The 24041-nt window shown below is 38.9% G+C and overlaps 1 protein-coding gene across 1 annotated transcript; it reads right to left on the bottom strand.

The window, feature by feature from the left end:
* Positions 1-10698: 10698 nt before the first annotated feature.
* Positions 10699-13474, bottom strand: LOC131218710 (Bowman-Birk type proteinase inhibitor-like). Its single transcript, XM_058213441.1, has 2 exons — positions 13349-13474; positions 10699-10914 (listed from the first exon to the last, which is right to left on the bottom strand). The coding sequence occupies exons 1-2, from the start codon at positions 13440-13442 to the stop codon at positions 10706-10708; spliced, it is 303 nt and encodes a 100-aa protein (XP_058069424.1). The 5' UTR covers positions 13443-13474; the 3' UTR covers positions 10699-10705.
* Positions 13475-24041: the final 10567 nt, after the last annotated feature.

Genomic DNA, 24041 nt, shown 5'->3' on the forward strand with positions numbered 1-24041 from the left:
CTGCCCTTCATCTCCTTTTTATACACCAGAGAAAGGTCGAGGGACTAATTGAGAAGTAACACGTGTCTTCCTTTTTTTCTTTTTCTTTTTCTTTTTTCTTTTTCCTAACCTTAGTTTTAGGCAATCACGTGCCACCTCTATCCCATGTTGAAGAGGCAGTGAATAAGAACCGCAGGCGCGAGTGGGAAGATAATTATCACATGGAAAGTTTGTAAGAGATTTCATTCGTTATTGAGCATGACACGTACACAAGGGGATAAGATTGCTCCTACATTTTATTTATGCATCTTAACAAGAATCATGAGGAACCTTAGGAGGGCATTTGGCTCACAGTGATTATGTGGGATTAGGTGGGATGAAATTGCATTTGGTACTATGCAAATTTTATTATTTGTTTGGGGAAGATGAGAAAGCTGGAAGTAGGTTAGATGAATTTTTATTTTGTCCATATTAAATTAGGATAGTTTTCATTCGAATTTTTAAAAAGTTTCGTAAATGTGAGCAAGTACTATAGGTCCCGCCATGATGTATGGATTATATCCACAACGTCCACCTATTTTTCAAGATCATTTTAGACATTGGCCCAAATATCAAGTATATCCAAAGCTCAAGTGGACCTCACCATAGAAAGCAGTGGGATTGAACGCCTACCATTGAAAACTTCTTGGGAGCTACTAAAGTTTTTAGTTCAAGCTGATTGTTCACACCCCAAGTATAGAGTTGTGACGTAGTAATAAACTTAGTAAGACCGAGGTTGAGTCCACAGGGACTGAAACCTGTATGTAATCTGAAAATAACTAGAAGTAGAACTATAATAAGATGAAATCTAAATCAGGGATAAATAGGAGAATAATGATGAATAATCAACTAAAACTTGTGGAAAACAAAGCTAGGGAACTAGAGTGCCAAGGATACACTTGCAGAGATCAGGTAGATCTACGCTTAATTCATGAACTCAACTAGACTTTGAGTCCCATCTTCATCCAGTTGGAAGATATAACCATGAAAGTTAAATCTGAATTTCTTTTGATCTTGTTTTTAAGAGATAAGACAGATGTAAATTAGAATGAATTCCATTACCAAAACAATGCCCATGAGACAAGGTAAACAACAGAATTAAACCAATCTACAGCCAATCTGAGAGATGTATGAATGTTAAAAAGGATTCCATCATCTAACCATATCCAAGGGGCGATGGTGAACAACAGGGCTTCCTGACTTCATAATCATAAAAAGGAAAAGAAAATACTCAAAACCATTGCAGATTTATTGTAATGTAAGTCACAACAAACCATTAAAAACTAAAGGCATTCCTTAAAATCAAACTAGCATCAAAATTAGTTCAAATATTAATCAAAGCCGTAGATGTAACGACCCGTGGTTTTGGGTGTGTGTACGCTCGCACCCGAATATGTACAGTTACATTAGCTTAGGCATATATGTGGAAATCCATCTTGAAATCCACATTTTTACGTGCGAGTTCAAAAAAAAAAAATAAATTTGACTGTGCACCACTTTTTATATAGATTAGATTACTGATCATTTGATTATTACAATGGTATCAAATCATCCAGCCGCACATCACACTTGTATTCATCAATAGGCTCACCTAATTACCAAAGTAAACTTTTAAATTTAAAACTCATAGATCCATTAGTTTAATTTATACATAGGACTTACACACTTCATTAACGACCATGGCTAAGTGAGATCTGTTAAAATGCATTTAGTCGTCATTAAATATCATGGGTCAATATTGAGCTCATTAGATAGAGCATGACAAGCTAAAGTAGGATGTCAAATTTCGCCCAAATCAAACGGTTCAATCTACGATTATCAACGACCTAAAATTCAAAAATATATTGGGAGTTCAAAGTCTCTAGACACTATCACTTTTTTAGTGAATCACGTCCTCTTTGTATAAAAATAAGACTAATAAAATAATGATAAAAGGAATTTAAATTTAAATAAAACACAATCCCTATTTAGTGCATTGCCACGCACACTTATTTTAAAGCCTATACTATCTAAAATTCTTCCTTGCTTTCTAGATGCCGGATTTTCTGGGGAATCTAAACTACCATGTTTTTGTGGTGGATCTAAAATACTCATTATCCAGACCGTCCAATAGGTGGACCCAATTATGTGCTCAAAGACAATCTTCCAACACTAGCCATCCCAAAGTCCTAACCACACATCAAACTGTCAGCTAACCAAACTACACCATCCATCTACCAATTTTCAATTTTAACCATCTAAACTTGGACAGCTATCAATCTAAACTATCCATTAGTAAGGTCACCTGGCTTATAGATCTGCCAATTGGGCCATCCAAATGTCTAAATAAACTATTCATTAGGGATATCATAAGGTATACATCAAAACTACCGGTTAATTTCTACATAGGATGCCGATAAATGTTGTTTTGAATTATGGGTAGATGTAAGCTATTAAAAATTCATCTTGGCCATCCTCATGAGATCAAGGCTCAAACTTAGTCGGATGATAGAGTACACAAAATGACAAACCATACTAAAATTTCACTTTATTCGGATGGTCCAATTAAAAGAAATGCAAGACTGAAGTTTTACCCGAAGGAAGGAAGTGTGACAGTCATCCTCAGACACGTCTCTACATACAGAGACTTTGGTTGTTTAAAAAAAAAAAATGGAAAACACACTCCAGTGTTAAAACATCATACACATCATATGATATGTGGCCCAATTAAGACTCTGATCTACTCCATATCTGGTCCCATGGCCTAACATGACCTGATAAAATTAATGAACGGAAGTGATTTTGAAAATGTATATCGAAGTGGAACCTTTAAGAACTAACAATAAACTGCATCCGTGTGAACAGGTGATTCAAAGGTAAACTCACGTTTCCATTTTCCTCTTTGTTTCCCAGTCAAATACGGGATCTCATGCATGATCCAAGAGAGAATCCTCTCTCAAATCCCAACCATCCATATGGGACGTTTTCTATCATCACTGGTGTCCAATTAAATAGAAATACTACTAAGGTAGTTTCTACGTTTGTTTTCTCATTGGTGGAACATGAACTTAGGGTCAGACTTGGAAGAATTGAATCGAGATCATCAAATCATGCAATCCACCTAAGCAATAGATCTTTCTCAATCTTGGATTTGTGTCCCAATGTAATCTGACGAAATGAATGGTCAAGTGGGATTGCTGGTATACATCTCAGTGGCACCCACATTAAAATTAACAAAGGAAAAGAAAATTTATAAAATAAAATAAAATACCAACGTCCAGTACTGACATGCCAAAACTGGGAAGCTTTCGGTACTTATCTTCCTCCTTCGATCAGGACTGTTGTGGGGACCCATCTCGTGTGAAACGTTAATCATAAGGGGCCCACTTGTAGATCCAAGCCATTCATCAAATCAAGGCTTGAATGAAGTTTTTAACATTAGGTATTCCCTGCCCAAACTAGCATTGTATGGCTCATCCAAAGCCTAGAAATTATCTCATTTTTGGATTGTATTTATGTGTGACTTGGAGAACTGATGAATGATGTGGATCCCTTACCAAACCCTTCCATAGACCCCATCTATCATCCTATATTTCCCCAATCCACAATTAGACATTTAAAACGAAGGAGATCTCTTTCCGTTACCTGTAACCACATCAAACCAACACACACAGATTACGCTTGGGTCTATCCAGAAGTCTTGCGAGAGTTTAAAGACTCTATAAAAGATCTTCCCCGTCTAAAATGAGAGGATGCATAAAATCATAAGATTTAAGAGAAAATATTATGTATATCACTAAGTCGACCCAATCGAGTTGAGTTGTGATCTAGGGTGTTTGGAATCTAAACATGGATTTCTTCCATCATTAGTGCTTATGTGCAATTGTTCAACAACTTGTGTTAAGTTGCATCAGTTTTCCTGAGATAGACTAGGGTGACTCAGTACACTACCGTTAAAGTCGTAGGTTAAGCCTTGATGATGTTAAATGTGTTCAGGGAGTTGGTTGATAGAGTCTGAAGCGAGTTGAATTGATGATGAAGTAATTTGAAGTGCAAATAGTTCCGATACGATCTACATGCAATAGCATTAAACAGGTGAGTGATCCCGATGTGTTTTCCATCCATCAAGTTAAAATAGATGGATTGTTTGATGTGTTGTATTATTATCCTGATTTAATTGTCATTGACTCTTAGTTGATCTAAAGGACTGTGTGATTTCTATATTAATAATAATACGATTTGATTAAGGTGTTAAACTGTGTTGATTCAAATGTGTTAAATAGTCTATGCAATACATGATTCACGATTACTTGGTACATCTATCAATTGCATGCACAACACATGCTGAATTCTTGGGGGACCTGCCTGGATGGTATATCCTGGTAGAATCGTTACCAGAAGCCCACTATACTAGTGGAAGCCTACTCGAGGAGTAGATACGGGTCTTGCCTATGCCTACCAAATAGTAGAAGCCTGCCAAAAAGCATATGTAGGTTGACAGGTTTCCAACTCAAGCAAGTGGACGGATTCCCACTTGATGCATTGATGCATTGCATTTGTATTTCTTTTTAAATTTATATTGTGTATGATTATTGACATCTATTATAATTTGATGTAAAAAACCATGTCGGAAATTCTCACTATGTCTGGTCAACTTATCCTTTTTATTAATGAAAAAACTATACAGATGTAAATGATGGTGAGTCGGTGGCTCAAGAACAAAAATACGTGGTCGAGCCGGAAAGGACTTAAGGGACACGTGGCCCTACTTGACAAAGGAAGAAGTTGCTACCTTAGACTAATCATGATATTTTACTTTAATTATGTTTAGTTTTCTTAGATTGTTAATCAATTCTTTTAAGTTGTTGGATATATTTATTTCATTTCATAAGATCCCGAATGGAAGGGTCCTTAGTTATGTTTATAATTGATTATTAGAATAAATGATTGTTTCTTATTTTTTTGAGATGTCATTGACTATGAATGGAATATAGATCTACGGTAAAGCTACTAGGTAGATAAATAATTGTATAATTGAATGAAATTAGTACACTCAGTGTACGTCTCATGGGCTGAAACTCGGGTTGGTCTTCCCATCACGCCACAAGCTTCACCTCTTAGCCCTAGCTAAAAGGTTTAGTCAGACATGATGCAGCTAGAACTCTCCAAAATTAAGACAAAAAAGAAACAAAGAAAATTCTATACTACTCCTACTCTCTATTGTGCTCACGTCCAAAGAATGGATCCTCCTTTCCTCTTCTCTCTTCTCTCTTTATACATGTTAGGGATGGTGGAGAGGTCGATTTAGAGAACCGACCTTGATGGAGTTGGCTGCGTAAGGAGTTACACCCCCTTTCGCAGATCATGCGCAGAAGACGCAGAAACGCAAGAGGAGTTGCGTTTGCCCATGGACGTTCCTCATACAAGATCTGAGCCATTTGGTCGTCTTGGCTCTGGTCGGTCTCACCTTGGGAACAATTTTGACGGTCCAGATGGACGGACCGATCCTAACCATGCCTGAAAAACAGCCCGAATCGGCCGGGTCTTCAGACGTGCATAAACAGAGGGAATAGCGAATTTCTTCCGCTGTGCTGCTGGTGGGGCCTATGATCAACATCGGTTGTGAAATCCACACCATCCATTGTACTCCACGAAATTTCGGTTGGGATGGATAACTTTGGATTGCTGTTGATGCGGCCCATCTATGCTGGCTGTCAGTCGTCCCACCGCAGCCCATCTGTTTGGGTTCAAAACAGGGTGCACGTGATGGCTCGAAAGCTCGTGGAAAGACCTATGGTACGGTCTAATCCTCTCCCTTATCATGATGGATGGATCAGATTGATCATGTGGGCCATGATGGTGGCCCACAGGCTTCCGCAAAAGAACCTCCTGCGTCGGTCACGACAGCCGAAACGGAAGTTGGCGTTTTGGATATGGGTCCGTGCCGTGTTGACCGCTGTGGAGTTGTCGTGCACAACGTGTGCACTTGTGCATGGTGCACACATCACTCAAGTGGGGTCCATGGTGATGGATATGTGAAATCCAATCTATCCATCCCTTTTCTCATCTATTTTAAGGGGTTGAGCCAATGTTTGAAGCATATCTAGATTACAGGTGGGCCCAGAATCAACGGTTTATGGGCTGATTTGTCAATTGGGCCACTTTCATAGGGATCTGAGGGCTAAACTTTGACGTGTATGGTTAAGTTATGGTCCTTAGGCCATATAAGAAGTCTCAAGCCGAACGGATGGTGAGAACCCTGTGATCTTGAATTCTGAACTATTTTCAAGCCTCTTTAGCGTGAATGGGTTGATTTTCTCGGATCTCTGGCATGTAAATTCTTTGATCTCAGTCCCCTAGGGTCCGTCCCTTTCCTTGGTGATTTTAGAGCATTAAATCCATGCTTTTATCACCTTTTTTCAGTCGAGGCTCCTAAATTCACCTTGCAACACAAACGTGATTAAAATAGACCGTTAAACAGTATCACGTTCGTAAAAGCAGGTAATAACTTGGGTCTAATATGCAATATTTGACCCTCAACACTGATACTTGTATTTTCCCTTCGTACAGGTCTGTTTAATCTTATGAATAGGTTGGATGACAAATAAACATCACGATGGACCCTAAGAAGATTTCAACGGTGGGTGTCATTATCGCACTATTTTCTATGTTGTGGTCCATGTTAGCTTTGGCCTATGCTATAAAATGAAGTTGTAAAATAAATGGATAATACAGATATAACACATATATATTATTCTTAACGATTCCAAATAATAGTTTATATATATATTCAATGGGCAATAAACTAACAACCGAATACCACCACTACACAAATAGGGCATGGAGTTGTGTTTGTGCCATGGTATCACATAGTAATATAGGAAAATCCTTATCACATGTAATAATTATATTTTTTAAATCACATACCACTTAATCCCATCTAATACCATACACCAAACACCTCCTTAAGGCTTTCCCAATCCAAACATATGTCGAGTCATGTTGCAAATGATAGGTCTGACTAAGAATTTTGATGGTGCGAAGTGATTGCTAAGTTGATTGGTTGAGTGGTCTGCTAACATTGCACCCAAGTGACAGTGGATCCAAAGATGATCGTTGGGTGAAGCAACAGTTATGTCCATCAGTTTGAAATTGGTCATAATGTGCATTGAATGATAGGAAATGCCATCAACAAGCATCTATAAGGGTCTCTTGGATGTTTATATGAGTCAGGTCCAGATGTTAGTTTTTCCACATGTGCCAACACAATTCTATGTAAAATTATTTTTTCTGCAATTCAGCTTTTTGTGTCACAATTTTTTCATTTATTTTTTAGGGTTTTTATTTTCAAAAAGCCACTTATACTTTGCCTGATAGAGCAACAATTGCCCGCTTTCTACAAGCTCTTTCCGCACCACATACCCTTCAAACGGTTAGCTATATAGGTGCTCGCTAGTCACTATCATTAACTATTACTTACAAATATGCTTTTCATATTATATTTTTAAAATACCAACATTACCTCTCATAAAAACCCACCAACCTCACCCACCTCTCTGCATGACCATAAGAAAACCTACTCTCTTTTTCTCTTGGTCTTCCCTCTCTCCTTTCGGCGGTACGTGGGGTACTATGAATGCCTCCCTCGTGCGAGTATAGCGATGCCCTCACTTTATAGCTTTGGTATTGATTTATTGGTTTAAGCAGAATATGTTATTGACTCAGTTCTAAAAATGCATTTAATTCAAATTTGCCACTAGTTAAATGAAGCTTAAAATTTACGGCCAGCTAAAAACCGTAGAATTGCTTAAGAGTCGGGGAATCTCACGATTCTCTAACTCAAGTGGCTCTTACAATTGGTTTGCGACTATAAATTCTGAATAAGAGCCTTGATGACGGAAAAGGAATGGATTAAGTATTCGTTTACACCTGCACAATGTGTGGTCTCCACTTCACAAGATTTTATTATTTTTTAAAAATTTAGTAGAGTTTTGGTATATATTTTTATATTTGGTCGTGCTTCGGATAACCCATAAGGGTTGGGTAAGCGAAAATAAAAAAAAATGAAACTATTTAGCCTTACATCGCAAAGCTAAGTCGTCCCGTGTAGATAAATACAATGAAAATGCAGTGAATAAAATAAAAATATGAATTAACTTTACGTCGTAGATCACCAAGTAAACAAATAAAGTAAAATGCAATAAACGAAATAAAAGATAAATGGTGGTGCTCATGTGGCACAACAACACATGCATAATGCTTTAAGATAGATGGTGGTTAATGCCGCATATGTTGGGGACAATGACATAGATTGGGTGGACAATGAATTAGAGAAAACGAGAATGATGGTCAGTGGTGGTTAATATCCTTTTATAAAGCGCCACACATGATGGTCACATGTACCACATGTACGAAGAGAGTGGTAGACATCCAAAGAGAAAACAACTATTGATGAAGCTGTCATAAAGAGAAAGGAAAAAAGAAAAAACATAGATGAGAAAAGGAACCATTGATGAAGCCATCATAAAGAGTAAGGAAAAAAAAGAAGAAGAAGAAGAAGAAGATGAGAAAAGGAAGAAATCCCACATTGAAATTGAATCGATTCAATCTCATCTCTACCTAACTGGGTGAAAATGTAAACTCCAATTATTTTGGAGGTTTAAGAAATGTGCAAAAAGAAAGAGGAGAGAAAGATAGTATGAGAAGGAGAGAGAATAAGAGTTTGAGAATTTTTATTTTTTTTTAGCTTGTTAGTACAAACAATGTCAGTTCACACTTCACTGTTAGCCACCTCTGGTAGGGAATCGATACTAAGACCTTATTGTTGAAAGGTGGTATCTTTCACTCAGGCCACCACTTGAGCTATGGATCTCGGTGTGAGTTTGAGAATTTGAAAAGGTTACGATAGAGCTGTACATGAACAAAGTTAGCTTGGTTTACTCACTTGACTCGGCTAAAAAGAACTAATCTCGATTGACTTGAAACTAGATTTGAGCTGGGTCTCGTTTTATTGAGCTCAATTTATATATATATATATATATATATATATATATATATATATATATATATATATATATATATATATATATATATATATATATATCATTTTAAAAAAGAAAATTGAAAAGTTGAAAACAAAATGATGCTTTTGAAGAAAACAAATAGGGATTAATGCCAAGAACCCAGTGTTGAAACGAGGTATCTTTCACTCAGTCTACCAGGTGAGCTATGGATCAGGGTGTAGTATGAGTTGACTTAAGCTTGATTTAAATCAACTTGAAACTCAGCCTGATTCGAGTAGGTTCGGTCGCCCATAACTCAACAAATTACCTTAAAAATTCAGTTTGACTAGGTTATTTTTGAATTTAAGACAATAAATAGTTGAATTTGAAAAAGAGGTACAAGTACAATCAGATAATTTTGAATTCGTGGCAATAAATAGGAGAAGTAGTTACAAACACAACTACGCCACAAATGCTAATGGCTGGCAGGACGCATAGCTATATGTATGGAAAAGTTAAGCAAAAGTCTACATATATAGAGCTTTTCTTTATGACAGGTGACTATATGTATCCACATGCACACGTACAGTTATTGCACGCGTGGTGTGCAAATGATTCTATCCAAACTATTCAGTGGTGTGGTCCCCATTTATAAAGTTGATCAATGTGGAATAAAATAAACATCGAAACACATACTACTTTATGCATCATATAAGCATTCCTGCATTGATTTGTTCCTATCTAAACTGGCCCACAATTTGAATGGTTGGGATTGCTCTGCGTACATATAAATGTCTATCGGGCATATGTGTTACACACGGAGAATCATGATGAACCAGAAGAATCATGGAACTCCGTTCGAGCTTTCAAAATTTCCTAGTGAAAGATGTATGAAGCAACATCAAAATCGTTTGAAAAAAATCCTTTGACAAGTATGCTTGTCAGAAGAACTTGGATGCAGGAGATGATGATCCTACTCTGGCACGCCTCAAGACAATAGATGGGGCGATTCAGGTGAGATTTAATGTACATAAATCCAACTTTCTATTCACTCATGAGGATTTGGGCAGTAGGGAAGGGACCACCATCAAGCCTTCCAGCAAAGTTTGTCCATCGACAGCTGAATGTTTCAACCTAGTTCGATTCATGGCCGAACCGAGCTGAGCTAAGTAGTACAGCTCAAAGACTGTGCTGAGCTGAACTTGAGCTGAGGTAGGCTGCCGGCGGTACCCAGCCGAGCTGTGTCAAGCTTGACTTAGTTTGGCTCGTGTACAGCTGTCCACAGTCGTACTTGGACTTGTGGTCCATCCTTATCCAGGCCTATTTTAATGCTCTCATGGTGTATTCGGTGTGACTTTTATAGGATGAGTTTTTGTGACTGATGAATGGCGTGTATATTTCACGCAGGTTATGTTGTTTTCCCGACATTAGAGAAAATGATCCCAATAGATATACATAAAACCCATAAAAGATAAGATTGGTCCGCTCCAATGGACATTAATAGCTCATGCATTTAAGACTCGGTCGAACAAGCTTGTACAAATCGTACGGTCAAGATCGCACACACAACAAACGCATAAAGCAACAGCGAGACTGATGTATCATCCAATAATAACAAAGTTCATTTCAGCCCAAGTATCATCCTATGACACTTTTCATTTATTTAGGCATATACAAAGAGACCAGTAGGGTAGTTTCCCTCTTCGTTAGTTCACATAGCCCGTAGCTGTGCAAGTCTTGTCACAGTGGTCCTTAATGTCGACACAGCGGCATTGAGGGGGAATGGGCCTGGTGCAACGGCAACCCTTGCATGAGGGGTGGCAGTAGCTCTTCACGTCGAAGCATTGGCATTGTGGTGGGAAGGATAGAGCGCAGAGGCATTGGTCACAGCATGGCCCACCTTCGCCGCTATCAACTGCAAAACAATAGTAATGTCGTGTTATTATTTACTATTATCATCATTACCACTAATCAAACTATCTTATCTTCTAGTGTAATACACGAGAAAGTAAATGTGGGTTTTGGGGGTTAATCACATGCTTTCGAACGCATTAGTAATTACCGCATGTTTTGGAGCTATGTTGGGCCCCACCAAAAGGTGCAACTGGCGTCCAGCCTGTCCATTAGATGAGCCTCTACACAGCCCACATCCATGCCAAGGTTCTCACATGTGGGAGGGGGTGTATGGGGCCGTACTATACAATGGTCTCAGGACACTGTTGTAGAGCTGTACACAAGCCGAGCCGAGCCGAGCCGAGTATTGCCCAGCTCATGCTCGGCTCTCACGCCCGAGTCCTACTCGTACTCGGCTCTGCTCGGACATCGAGCATAGATTCCCTGCTCGTGCTCTACTTGTCCGAGTACGAGCAAAAATCGAGCCGAGTTGAGTCCGAGTTTTCGAGTCGAGTTCGAGTCTGAGTCCGAATTTGAGCCCAATTCTCGCAGGGATTTCAAGCAACAATTTAACATATATTAGTTGTATTAACATATATTAACAATTTTAACATATATTAGCTATATTAACATATTAACAATTTTTATATTAACATATTAACAATTTCTATATTAACACATATTGGCTATATTAACAATTTCTGATATATATTAGCAATATATGATATCAATTTCTGAAATATACACTACAAGAAAGAGCGCTTTTACCGATGACTTTTTTGCCGACGAAAAAAAATTCGTCGGTAAAACAGCACTTTTACCGATGAAATTTTTTTTCGTCGGTAATAATCTTTTTACCGAAGAAAATTTTTGTTGGTAAAACAATTATAATTTTTAAGAACGAAAATTTTCGTGCTATTTTGAAAACTTCGCGATAAGAGTTTTACCAACGAAAATTTTCGTCGGAAATTTTCGTCGGTAAAAAGCACAAAACCACTTTTACCGACGAAAGTTTTCGTCAGTAAAACTATTATAGTTTTTAAGATAGAAAAAATTTCACGCTATTTTGAAAACTTCGCGGTAAGACTTTTACCGACGAAAATTTTCGTCGGTAAAAAGCACAAAACCACTTTTACCAACGAAACTTTTTGTCGATAAAAGCATTATATTTTTCACTTAGAACATTTTCGCCCTGAGTTTTATCGATGAACTAAAACCGTCAGGAATAATGTTTTTACTGATGAAAACGTTCGTTGGTAAAAGTGTTATATTTTTCACTTAGAAAATTTTTGCCCTAAGTTTTACCGATGAACTAAAACCGTCAGGAATAATGTTTTTACCGACGAAACGTTTCGTCAGTAAAAGTGTTATAATTTTTAAGATAGAAAAATTTTACGCTATTTTGAAAACTTCGCGGTAAGACTTTTACCGACGAAAATGTTCGTCGGTAAAAAGCACAAAACCACTTTTACCAACGAACATTTTCATTGGTGAAAGTGTTATATTTTTCACTTAGAAAATTTTCACCCTGAGTGTTACCGACGAACTAAAACCGTCAGTAATAATGTTTTTACCAATTAAAATTGGATTTAACAAAGTAAATTCTCTTGTATATAAGATAGGCTTTTTGCCTTAGGCTTGAGCCCCATTTAGGAGGCATGTGAATTTGGTCATTGGGAGGGGCTATCTATGTCATTGACCACACACATGCACGCGCCGAGCAGAGCCATGTCGTACCGTTCTGAGTCGAGTCCGAGTCCGAGTCCGTGTCCGTGCATGTGCGCGACGGGACGGGACGGGCTGGGCTGGGCGTGAGCGCAGGTGTGGTGTGAGTGTACTCGCGTGGGTATGTGTGTGTATGGGTACTCGCGAGACTTTATTTGCGAGAGTGTACTCACACTTGTGCCTTTTCGTTTTAAACCAGAGAGGTGTGTCTGTTACGGTTGGTCGCATCTGTTGGGTTTAAACCCAACGGATCTAACCCTTTGTAAAGGGTGATATGCACCACTTCGGAGTCTATATAAAGACTTCCGATTTATATTTGTAAATACAAAAAATCCTCCTCTTTTATAAAACTCTCTCTGATATTCTGGTTTAAGAATTTTACTGAGTTCATCGCTGAGTCTACTCAGCACTTTCGGGTTAAACTGCAAGTGGTTCGAGCTCGTGTACAGTGAGTGCACCACTGGGACCAGGTCATAGTCGTTGTATCCTGAAGGTCGAATGCTCTGGAAACCTGTTGCACTTGGGATGCTGTCCAATGGGAGCAAATTCGATTTCAAGCCGAGTAACTCAATCATGCCTCGACTCAATTCAATAAATTCTCTTTCTCAAAAATTTTATTTTCTTTTTTGATTTTTGATTTTAATAGTTTATTTAATTCAACCAAATATTTCAACACCCGGCGATCCTACACGTTTTCCACGTGTATGACGAGGATGGAAGCTCTATACTACCTCCTGCAGTGAAGTCCAAGCTCGCGTGAAGATCCAGGAAAGTGGTGGCAAAGAGAGCCACGATCAACACAACGCTCAAAGCTTTCTTCTCCATTCCTCCGACTTTAAGAAAACAGCAAAACGCCACTTACCTCTGCTATGGCCCCGACTTCTTTCTCTGCCCTTCATCTCACATTCATTTCCTATTTTTTATTTTTATTTTTAACACACGCGCGCACACCCCACACGCTCACACTAGTGGAATTTCACCACCTATGGATACCCGAAACTTTGACCGGGTGTTGAAACTCCCAAGAGTCTACACCCCCACACACTCACATTCATCTCCTATTTATTCGTGAGAGAACGGTGGAGAGGATCAATTGAAAAGTAACACGTCTTGCCAGCTTCTTTTTTTTTTTTTTCTTTTCTTTTCTTTTAAATTTGTTTAGGCAATCACGGGCCTACTCTTTCCTACGCTGCAGAGTCACGGACTACAGACGGCCGACACGAACGTACCACGTTTCGAATGTGGACGGTGTTTATGAGAACCCAATGGCTAACATGGACTCGGCTTCGGTAGTGACACCTCCAGTACCGGACTTGGTACTGATGGGTGCTGGAAATGCTAGCTCTATGGCCCCACCATGATGTACGTGTTTCTTATCCATGCTGTCTATCTGTTTTTCCAACTAGTCATGAGGCCAAATGTGGCAGATCTAAATCTCAGGTGGAGCACACCACATATAATGTTTATTTTCCGAGGAAACTTGTTGATTAGGTCACACGGACCTGGATGATGAGAAAACACAAATATCAGCTTGATCCAAAACACTAATGGCCCCAGGAAGCTTTTAATGGTTGGCGTTCAATCACCACTATTTCTTATGGTGTGGTTCATCAGAGATTTGGATCTACCTCATTTATAGGCTCCTAGCATGATTTGAAAATATGGATGGATGGAGTGGAAAAAACACATACATCATGGTTAGGCCCACGGATGTTTTTCCAGCACCAACCAGTCCCGATGGGTCATTACCGAATTCGAGTTCGCCCAACCCCGCATTATCGTGAGTAAGCTGTAACTACAGGTGACGCAGCACCATGCTGTTGGTTTTTAAACTTTATTGTCAATCAAAACTTATATTTAAAACCATTTCAAAACGTGCCTACTTAATCTGGAAAATTATTTCCTATTAAAAGTTGAATATAAAAAGCCGGCTAGTTGATGGCGCATAAGGCTAAGGTTTGAGATTTCATTGGTCAGGGAGCAAGACACGCCAGCCATATTGGTGGTACGTGGTACACCAGTCAATCCGCTTAAATGAAAGCATGACAAAAGCTAAGTGGACCCACCACAGGAAACAGTGTCACGGAGAGGGATTGGCTACTCCCCCTACCACCGGCCAATGGCTGATGGCGGGTGGGTGGTCTGTGGGACCACCATGATGTATGTGTTTCAACCATGCTATTTATCTATTTTTATAGATTATTTTATAGCATGAGACCAAAAATGAGGTATATCCTAATCTCAAGTGGACCACCTTACAAGAAATTGTGTTGAATGAATGTAAAATTTTTTGGGAACGTAAAAGTTTTGGATCAATGTGATCTTTGTTTTTTCCCTTCATCTAGGTCTGTATGGCCTAATCAACAGATTGGATGTCAAATAAACAATACAGTGAGCCTAAGGGGGATTTTAACGGTGGATATCCAATCATGATTGTTTTCCTATGGTGTGGCCCACCTGAGTTTTATATCCCTCTAATTTTTGGGATCAAGCCCTAAAATGATCTGTAAAAATGGATGAAACACATACATCATGGTGGGGCCCACAGAGCACCGACCACCAGCTGCTGGTAGGGGTGTACATCGAGTCGAACCGAGACGAGCTGGACTCGGCTTGGCCACTACCTAAACTCAACTTGAACTGGGCTCGGCTCGGTCCTCGAGCATGACTGGACAGCTCGGCTGAGTTCGGTCAGTAGCTTGGGCCAAATCGAGCCGAGTTCACCTTCAAAAATTTCATTGTATGTAAAACAACAATAGTGGTTTTACAGGTATTTTATCAAACACCTTCTAAACAACATAAAAATCAAGAAAAAAAGGATATTTATTTCCAATGCGTACCTTTCTGGCCACCAGCCACACTTCGTTGAGTCATTTAATCAAACACTTGGTGAGCAACATTATTATCAAAGTAACCGAGTCACCAAATTGGTTCGATTCGAGTTCTATTTAAGTTGGGTTCAATCCGAGTCGAGTTGAGCAGGGCCAGCTCAAACTCGGCTCGAACTCATTTTTGAGTTCAAAAAATCAGCTTAACTCAGCTCAGTACTCAGCTTGGAACAGGGTCGAATCAAGCTTTTTCGAGTTGAGTCAAGCGAGCTAACTAGCTCGGTTCGTGTACACCCCTAGCCAATCCGAATCCGTTTTCGTCGTTACTATGCAATCCACATCCATTCATCTCTTTCCCACGTTACTTGTCTCTTCAATTGTTTTTTAGGCAATTATTGATTTCTAGACAATTACGTACCATCACGTTTGGAATGTGGAAAGTGTGTTAGATTTCAATGGATAAGCACGACCCGTACAGTAAGAGTGTCTGGTCACTTTCAGCTAATTGAGACTGGGATTTACAGCTGGCCTGACCATGCCAGGCCCAAGTGGATTGCATGCTGAGTAACTGGCTGGAGCTCACCATAATTTATTTATTTTATCCACTCCGTTTATCCATTTTATCACATAATTTTAGGGCTTGAGCCTAAAAAGAAACATATCCAAAGCTCAAGTGGACCACACCTCAGGAAACAGTGTGAATTTAATGTTCACTGTTAAAAAATTTTTGAGAGCCACAAAAGTTTTGAATCAATTTAATATTCGTTTTTTCCCTTCATCCATATATGAAGTGATCTAACGAACAGTTTAGGTAATAAACATCAGTGTGCGCCCCAGGAATCTTTCAACCGAGGAAATCATTATCCCCACATAAGCATGACCTGAAAGCAGGGTGATAATAATAGAGTAAGAGTGTGTGGCCACTCTCAGCCAATTAGGATGGAAATTTACAGCTGGCATGACCTGCAAGCACACATTCGTACCAAGGTTCTCACATGTTAGAGGACCCGATCAATACATCTCAATGAAGTGGTAAGGAGCCCAGGCCACCGTTGACTCGCTCGGTATAACAGAAAAAATTAAAAATAAAAATAAAGGAATGTGTGCCACGTAGGGACACGAATGGACGGTTAGAAACTTAAAACAGGGGTGAGCAAAGTGCTCAGAAACGTCCCACATGAATGTGGATCGCCAGATCTGATGGACCCAGCGTTCATACATGCTTGCCACGTGTATGGTGAAGATTATAGCACTATATTACCTTCAGCAATAAATGCATTGAATAAGTCCACGCGAGCGTGAAGCTCCAGAAAAGAGGTGGCAAGGAGAGCCACCATCAACACAACGCTCAAACCTTTCTTCTACGTTCCTACCACCCTTTGCTGAAACTCTAATCTCTCTTATATTCCCGACTTCTTTCCCTGCCCTTCATCTCCCATTAATACACGAGGTAACGGTCAATGTGACTAATTGAAAAGTAACACGTGTATTCCTTCTCTTTTTTCTTTCGAAGCTTAATTTTAGCCCATCACGCGCCACCTTCATCCTACGCTCAAGAGGCAGTGGATAAGAACCGCAGTTGGGAGCAGTAAGATAATTATCAATTATCATGTGGAAAGTGTGTATGAGATTTCATTGGCGGACGCGGATTTCCTTGAAAGCCTTTCGCAGGAAGTTCCTTGGTTGCACATCCTAAAATTAGCTCGCAGAACGGATGGACGAGGTGGGATTTCTCAAAAGAACCTCGGTGGGGCCCACCCAGCATCCTTGCGCTATCGAGCAGGACACGCAAGTACGGTTATAATAGGGTGAGAGGAAACGGATTGGCTACTCCCCCTGCCACCAGCCAATGGCTGGTGGTGGGTGCTCTGTGGGATCAACCATGATGTACCGTACATCTATTTTTGTAGATCATTTTAGGGTATGAGACGAAAATTGAGGTATATCCCTATCTCAAGTGGACCACATTACAGGAAACAATGTTGAATGAACTTCGAACATTAAAAATATTTTGGGGGCCATAAAAGTTTTGGATCAAGATGGTCTTTGGTTTTTCCCTTCATCTAGGTCTGTATGACCTAATCAACGGATTGGATGTTAAATAAACAGTACCGTGGGCCTTAGGAGGATTTTAATGGTGGATATCTAATCATTGTTGTTTTCCTGTGGTGTGGTCCAACGGATATTTATATCCCTTTCATTTTTGGGTTCAAGGCATAAAATGATCTGTAAAAATGGATGAACGACATGGATGAAACACATACATCATGGTGGGGCCCACAGACCACTCTCACAGTGGTAATAAAGCCTCTGACGGTAAAAAAATCAAATGATAATAATCTCCGATAAGGACTAGTCAATGAGTTAGGTTTAACTACAGCTGACGCAGCACTGGGTGGAGAGCTGTTCGTGGCATTTAATTTTTATTTTTATTTTTTAATGAAAAGATTCAGTTCTAATTTTGAAAGTTGATTAGATGATAATATTTTGGCATGTAAAGGCAATGTGCGAAAACTTCAGCGAAATAGTTTGAAACATGTATCCTCACAAGTATCATAAGAAGCCTTTAAAGTTTTACTGATGTAGAGTGGGTCGTGGATAATTTCATAGCTAAGATGGATTAAAAAAGGCCCGGTCAACAATAAAAGTGATCCAGACTGTTGGACCTTAGAACGGGCATGTATTTCGCAATCCAAAATGAGTTATCGGGTGTCAAATATATGATTTTGGGTTAGAATGAGCTATCTTAGCCGCCGGGTTGTTTCGGCCGGGTTTACAAAATGCCCCCGGATCGGCGGTCATTTCCTTATTTTAATTGTAAGTTTTAGTTTAATTATAACTCTTCATCCATTGGGCTTTAGGAGTTGCGCCCAACATGAAAAGAGCTTAGAATAATTAGGACAACAACTTGATGAAGCCAAATGGGACACAATTTTTGGCTGCAAACCTTGTGCACTAGTAGACATCACCACCGTCTATAAATGGTTAGTTTACTGGTTATTTACTGGTTATAGTAAGTTGTGATTTCTAAGAGTTTTAGTTATAGTTTGTTTTTGATTTCTCTCCCATTGCTTGGTGTCCTTATTTAAAGGATTGTGAATTTGTTTATTTCATCAATCAATCAATCAAGTTACTAATTTATTAGAATTTATTTTTACTTTCTTACTTTCTTTTCTTGTGGATTCGAGAAGTCTTGGTGAGAATTCCAGAGAAGCTCTATGGATTCGGAGTAGTTATCTTTGAGGAAAACGGTGATTGACCTCATCAAGTTCATCCCTGCATCATTTCCCAATGTGATCCAAACCCGAGTAGAGACATGTTGGAAACCATGGGTTTGATTAAAGATTTGGGTCGTGCGAAATGGTTGCTAAGTTGATTGATTGATACAATCTGCTAACGTTGTCCCCAAGTGGTTGTAGGTCAGACCTATATTGCAAATTGACCTATATTGCATATCCAAATTGAGATGATTTTTTGAGTGAATTAATAGTTACATTGATCAGTTTGAAATTGGTCAAAATGTGCATTAATGGTCTGAAAGTGTCATGAATGGGTATTTTGGATGCCTACATAAGTCAGGCCCGGATAAGAGAATAGAAGAGAACCTGTGAGAGAGAGAAGGGGGTGTTAAAAAGGTTGTATATGGGCAGGTATAGTAGGGTCTCTTGGATGCCTATATAAGTCACTCTAGAAGAGTCAAATGAACATAAAATAGTGGAAATTGAAAACCACCATTGAAACATTCACGTGTAAAAGATATTCATATGCTTTGACATCGTATTTTAAGGCATCAGCACCAAAATGAGGCCATTCAAAGCTCTAGTGGGCCAAATGACATGGGAGAGAGGATTGAATAGCCACCATTGAAACATTTTGGGCCACCTTGAGATCTCTTTGAACTTTGGATCTACCTCATTTTTGGGCCATGCCCTAGCATGAGTTGGCAAATAGATTGACTGGGTGGGTTTCTCACAAACATCAAAGTCGACCACGTGCGTCGAAAAGAGAGAGAAGATAAAGAACAAGAGATATAACGGGTTTTACGATTGTACGTGGGTGTGTGAAGTAGGTGGAGTTTTAATGAGAGTAACTATGGTATTTTAAAAATATAAAACCAAAAGTGTACGAGGCATCCAAGAGAGTGATCTTGAGAGAGTGATTTTTACCGCGAGAGGATCTTACCGGCTGAGTGACTTGCATAGGCATCTAGTAGACCTATTTTCTAAAGTTCTTTCAGCATTGCATGCCTTTTAAATTATTAGCTATTTAGGTGATATGCGGTTATAAGCTGTTATCCTCCTTATGGCTATTTGGTTTTGTTTTTATATTTTTAAAGAGTTTTAGCCATTCACCGGCCAATCTATCTTCTAGCTATTCTAAAAGACATGCGTACTTTTAAACATTTACCCACTTATTATTTTAAAATAGGGTCAAAAAGTTGTTATTTTAACTTTGACTAACATCTTGCAAATGGGTTAAATTGTTATCTTTGTAAAAAGATTATTTTGCCCCTAGTTTTAAATGAATTGAACCCTTATATCATGGGGAGGTACTTATGTTGAATCCACGTGTACTGGGACAATGTCGTGGGCTCCACAATAATGTCTTAATTTGTTTGATCAGGCCATTTATCCTTGTTTGATAATTATTTTAAGAAATGAGATTAAAAAAAATAAAATTGAAGTAGATCCAAATATTAGGTGGACCCTACCATTGTTTTACAATTGAACATGTATCATGAAAAGCTACATTGGGCCGCTGTAATGTTGACTTGCCATCCAACCCGTTGATCAGGTCACACAGACCTGGAAGAAGGGAAAGCACAAATATAACTTGATCCAAAATGATGTGGCGTACGTACATAATCAGTAATTAGTACAGGGAGTTATAGGGCACGTGTTCAATCACCAATGCTTATAGAATGGTTTATTTGCAAGTGAGGAATTACACCATCCAACATTCGTAGATATAATTGTTGGTTGGAAACAAATTATCCCATCTACCAGTTTATTGGCAAAGTTCATTTTCAATCTAACAATTTATTTTAAGGTATTGAATGCGTGCGATGTTGGGTGAACACAGTGAGGGAGAAAGAGGAACGTTGGATGCGTGTGCGTTGCTTGAACAGCACCAGTGAGAAAAAAGGGTGGGTGAATATGGTATAGGTGAGAAAAGTACACGTGCGATTAAAAAGTAAAATGGCATTTATCTCATTTTTTAAATACAAACAATACTCTCTGGTTAAAACCCCACCTACCTCACCGTACGACCCTCAGAAGCAGTGTCCTTTCTCTCCCCTTCGCTCTTTCTCTCTCTCTCCGTCTTATCTCTCTTCTTTAAACCGTGCATGGCCCTACATTAATGGTTGTCAGAATTCCACCCGCCCGTTTAATTTCCAACCCATGCTAAGGGGAAAGGATTGGCTGCTCCCCTGCCACCAGCCCGGTGGCTGATGGTCGGTGCTCCGTGGGATCCACCATGATGTATGTGTTTCATCAATTCCGTTCATCCATTTTTACAGATCATTTTAGGCTTGATCCCAAAACTGAGAGAGATATAAATCTCAGGTAGACCACACCACATGAAAACAATAGTGATTAGATATCAACCATTAAAATCCTCCTTAAGGCCCACTATACTGTTTATTTGACATCCAATCTGTTGATTACGTCATACAGCCCAGATGAAGGGAAAAAACAAAAATCAGCTTGATCCAAAACTTCTATGACCCCTAAAATTTTTTTTTAATGGTCAACACTCAATCAACACTGTTTCCTGTAATGTGGTCCATTTGAGATTTAGATATAACTCATTTTATGTCTCATACTTTAAAATGATCTATAAAAATAGATGGACAGTATGAATGAAACACATACATCATGGTGAGACACATAGAGCCCCGACACCAGCCAAAGCAATCCAAAGATCAAAGTGACCCTATGTTTCCCCCAGATATTTCGTACGGTCCACTTTTTGGGCTCATGCCCTTTAAAAAAAAGCTAGTAAAATAGACTGTGTGTATAAAACACATGCATCACAGTGGGCCCCATAGAGTGGGGCCGGCAGGGATATCCCTAGCTACGTGGCCCCAAATGCATGTGAGAAATTTACCACGTCCCTCTACTTCTCCAACATGATCTCCATATTAGAACATGTTTCTAATAACAAGGCAGATCCAAAGCTGAAATGGACCACACTCCATGATTTATTTATTTTATGGGCTCCGTCTATCTATTTTATCACATAATTTTAGAGCTTTAGCTTAAAAATGAAGCATATCCTCGGGAAATGGTGTGAATTGAACATTTGCTGTCGAAAAGTTTTCAAGGAGATAAAAGTTTTGAATCAATTTAATATTTATTTTTTCCATTCATGCATGTCTGCGCGACCTAATGAACAGGTTAGGTAATAAACATCAGTGTGGGCCCTAAGAATCTTTCAACCGTAGAAATCATTATCCCCACATAAGCATGACCTGCCAGCACGATGATAATAATAGAGTAAGAATGTGTGGTCACTCTCAGCCAATTAGGACGGGAGTTTACAGCTGGCATGATTCGTACCCTGTCATGAGTCAGGTATTCTGTAAATGGATTGCTAATGAGCAACTCAGTGTGAGAAGTAAACTTTGTGAGGCCCAACATGATTTATTTATTTTATCATCTCAGATCATCTATTTTACTAGATCATTTTAGGACTTTAGCTTTTAAAAAAAAATTAAAATGGATCACACCATAGGAAATAGTGTGAATTGATCGTCCACTGTTAAAAATAAACATCACTATGAGCCTTGGAAGGTTTCCTGTGATGTGTTCACTTGAGCTTTGGATATACTTCAATTTTGGATTCGGCCGACTTGAAAAATGTATGGATGGCATGGATAAACCACATGCATTCAAGGTGAGCCTTCTAGAGTTTGCTCAGTAGGATAAAAGCTAACTAAATTACTTGAATGAAACACCTAACTGCAGCTGACGCAGCACCACCTTGGAGAGTTGGACAGTCATGTCTTTTTAATTTAAAAAGATGAAAAGATTATTTTTCTGCTTTATTTTCTATCTAAGCTTTATTCCAAGGGGTCTTTTTAATGGGAGTGTGGATTAGAGATCTCGGAACCAAGTTAGGTCAGTAAACCCGCTAGACTCAACTCGAAAAAGTTCAACTGAAGCTGAGTTCGAGTTGACTTGAGCTGATTTTTTGAGCGGAGTGCTCGGCTTGAGTCGAACTTGACTCGAATCGAATTGAATCAAATCGGATTCACTTAATATAAATAATTTGTTAATATTTATATATTGAAATCAATTATATATATATATATATATATATATATATATATAGAGAGAGAGAGAGAGAGAGAGAGAGAGAGAGAGAGAGAGAGAGAGAGAGAGAGAGAGAGAGGCATGCTCACCTATGCACGTGTGCACCATTGCACACATGTCCTGGCTGTCTAATCCGAACGGTCCATAAGATGCGGAATCCCATGAAACCTTAGGGGATGATTTTTCACTCTTATCTAAGATTCTGGTGAGCCATAGAAAAGAGAAATGCAAGTCAAGGGAAGAAACTGTTTTTACTTTTCATGGCCCACCAAAGTTTTGGTTCAAAGTAAAAATTGGTTCTGCTTCAAGTGGACCATTCAGATTTTTGACACGAATGATGTGATCTAAAAAGTTTGTAGGACCTCCATGAGAACTGGTTCCCAGGGGAGCATTCTCATATATATATAATCTTAAAACCTAAAGTAGAACCCAGCTTGTAGGCTTGAACTTGAACCCAAACTCAGCTCTAGTTGGCCTGAGCTATTGGCCGGGCCAAGCTGAATTGGCCAATCAAGCTCCAGGACCAAGCCAAGCCATGTTCAAGCTGGTGTAGCCTGGACGAGGCACGATTCGTTCAACTGTGTATAACTCTAGTGAGGATCGTCTAGGTTGAAGGCAACAGAATTTGAGTGAGGTGGCTGAGATCCGTAACTACGGACCACTGTGATGTATGTGCCTTATATCCATACCGTCTATGCATTTTGAAAACACATTTTACACATAATTCAAAAAGTAGATACAAATCTCAAGTGGACCATAATACAGGAAATAGTAGTAATTGACCATTGAAAACTTCCCGTGGGCTATACAAATCTTACTTAATATAAGTCAGGTGCAGATGTAAGTTTTGCCATCAATACCAATACAGCTCTCCGTGAAATTGTATTTTCTAAAATTCTATTTTCTCGTGCCATAGAATTTTTTTTTTTTTGGGTATCGTATCTATGTGTAATTAACTCCAAAAACATAATACAATATGCTCTTTTTGTTGGGTTTGTTTCAAGAGTGACGTGGATTGATCACCTACGTTGATTGTTGCAAATTAATTAAGAGAAACTAACCTTCGTTGTATATTGGCAACAGATTGCTGGTAACCTTCGCAAGCTGTCTCGATGCAATTCATAGTGGAGACAAATACCGTCTTAAAGAAAATAATTCTGTAACATGACTTAAGCCATTTTCCTTTTGCTTTAGTTTACAATTGGTTTATTCTCCTAATAGAGCTTTTCCGAATTTGAATATGTCATTTGAAATGCATTTGGCTTTCTTAAAATTGA

This window comes from Magnolia sinica, chromosome 1 (genome assembly GCF_029962835.1).
Source record: "Magnolia sinica isolate HGM2019 chromosome 1, MsV1, whole genome shotgun sequence".
Lineage (NCBI taxonomy): Eukaryota > Viridiplantae > Streptophyta > Magnoliopsida > Magnoliales > Magnoliaceae > Magnolia > Magnolia sinica.

Excerpts from the sequence above, each read along its gene's own strand:
- LOC131218710 (XM_058213441.1), bottom strand. The coding sequence starts at position 13,442 with ATGGAGAAGAAAGCTTTGAGCGTTGTGTTGATCGTGGCTCTCTTTGCC. Across the intron at positions 10,915-13,348 it reads CTTGGACTTCACTGCAGGAG|TTGATAGCGGCGAAGGTGGG; the intron begins GTAGTATAGAGC and ends ATTGTTTTGCAG.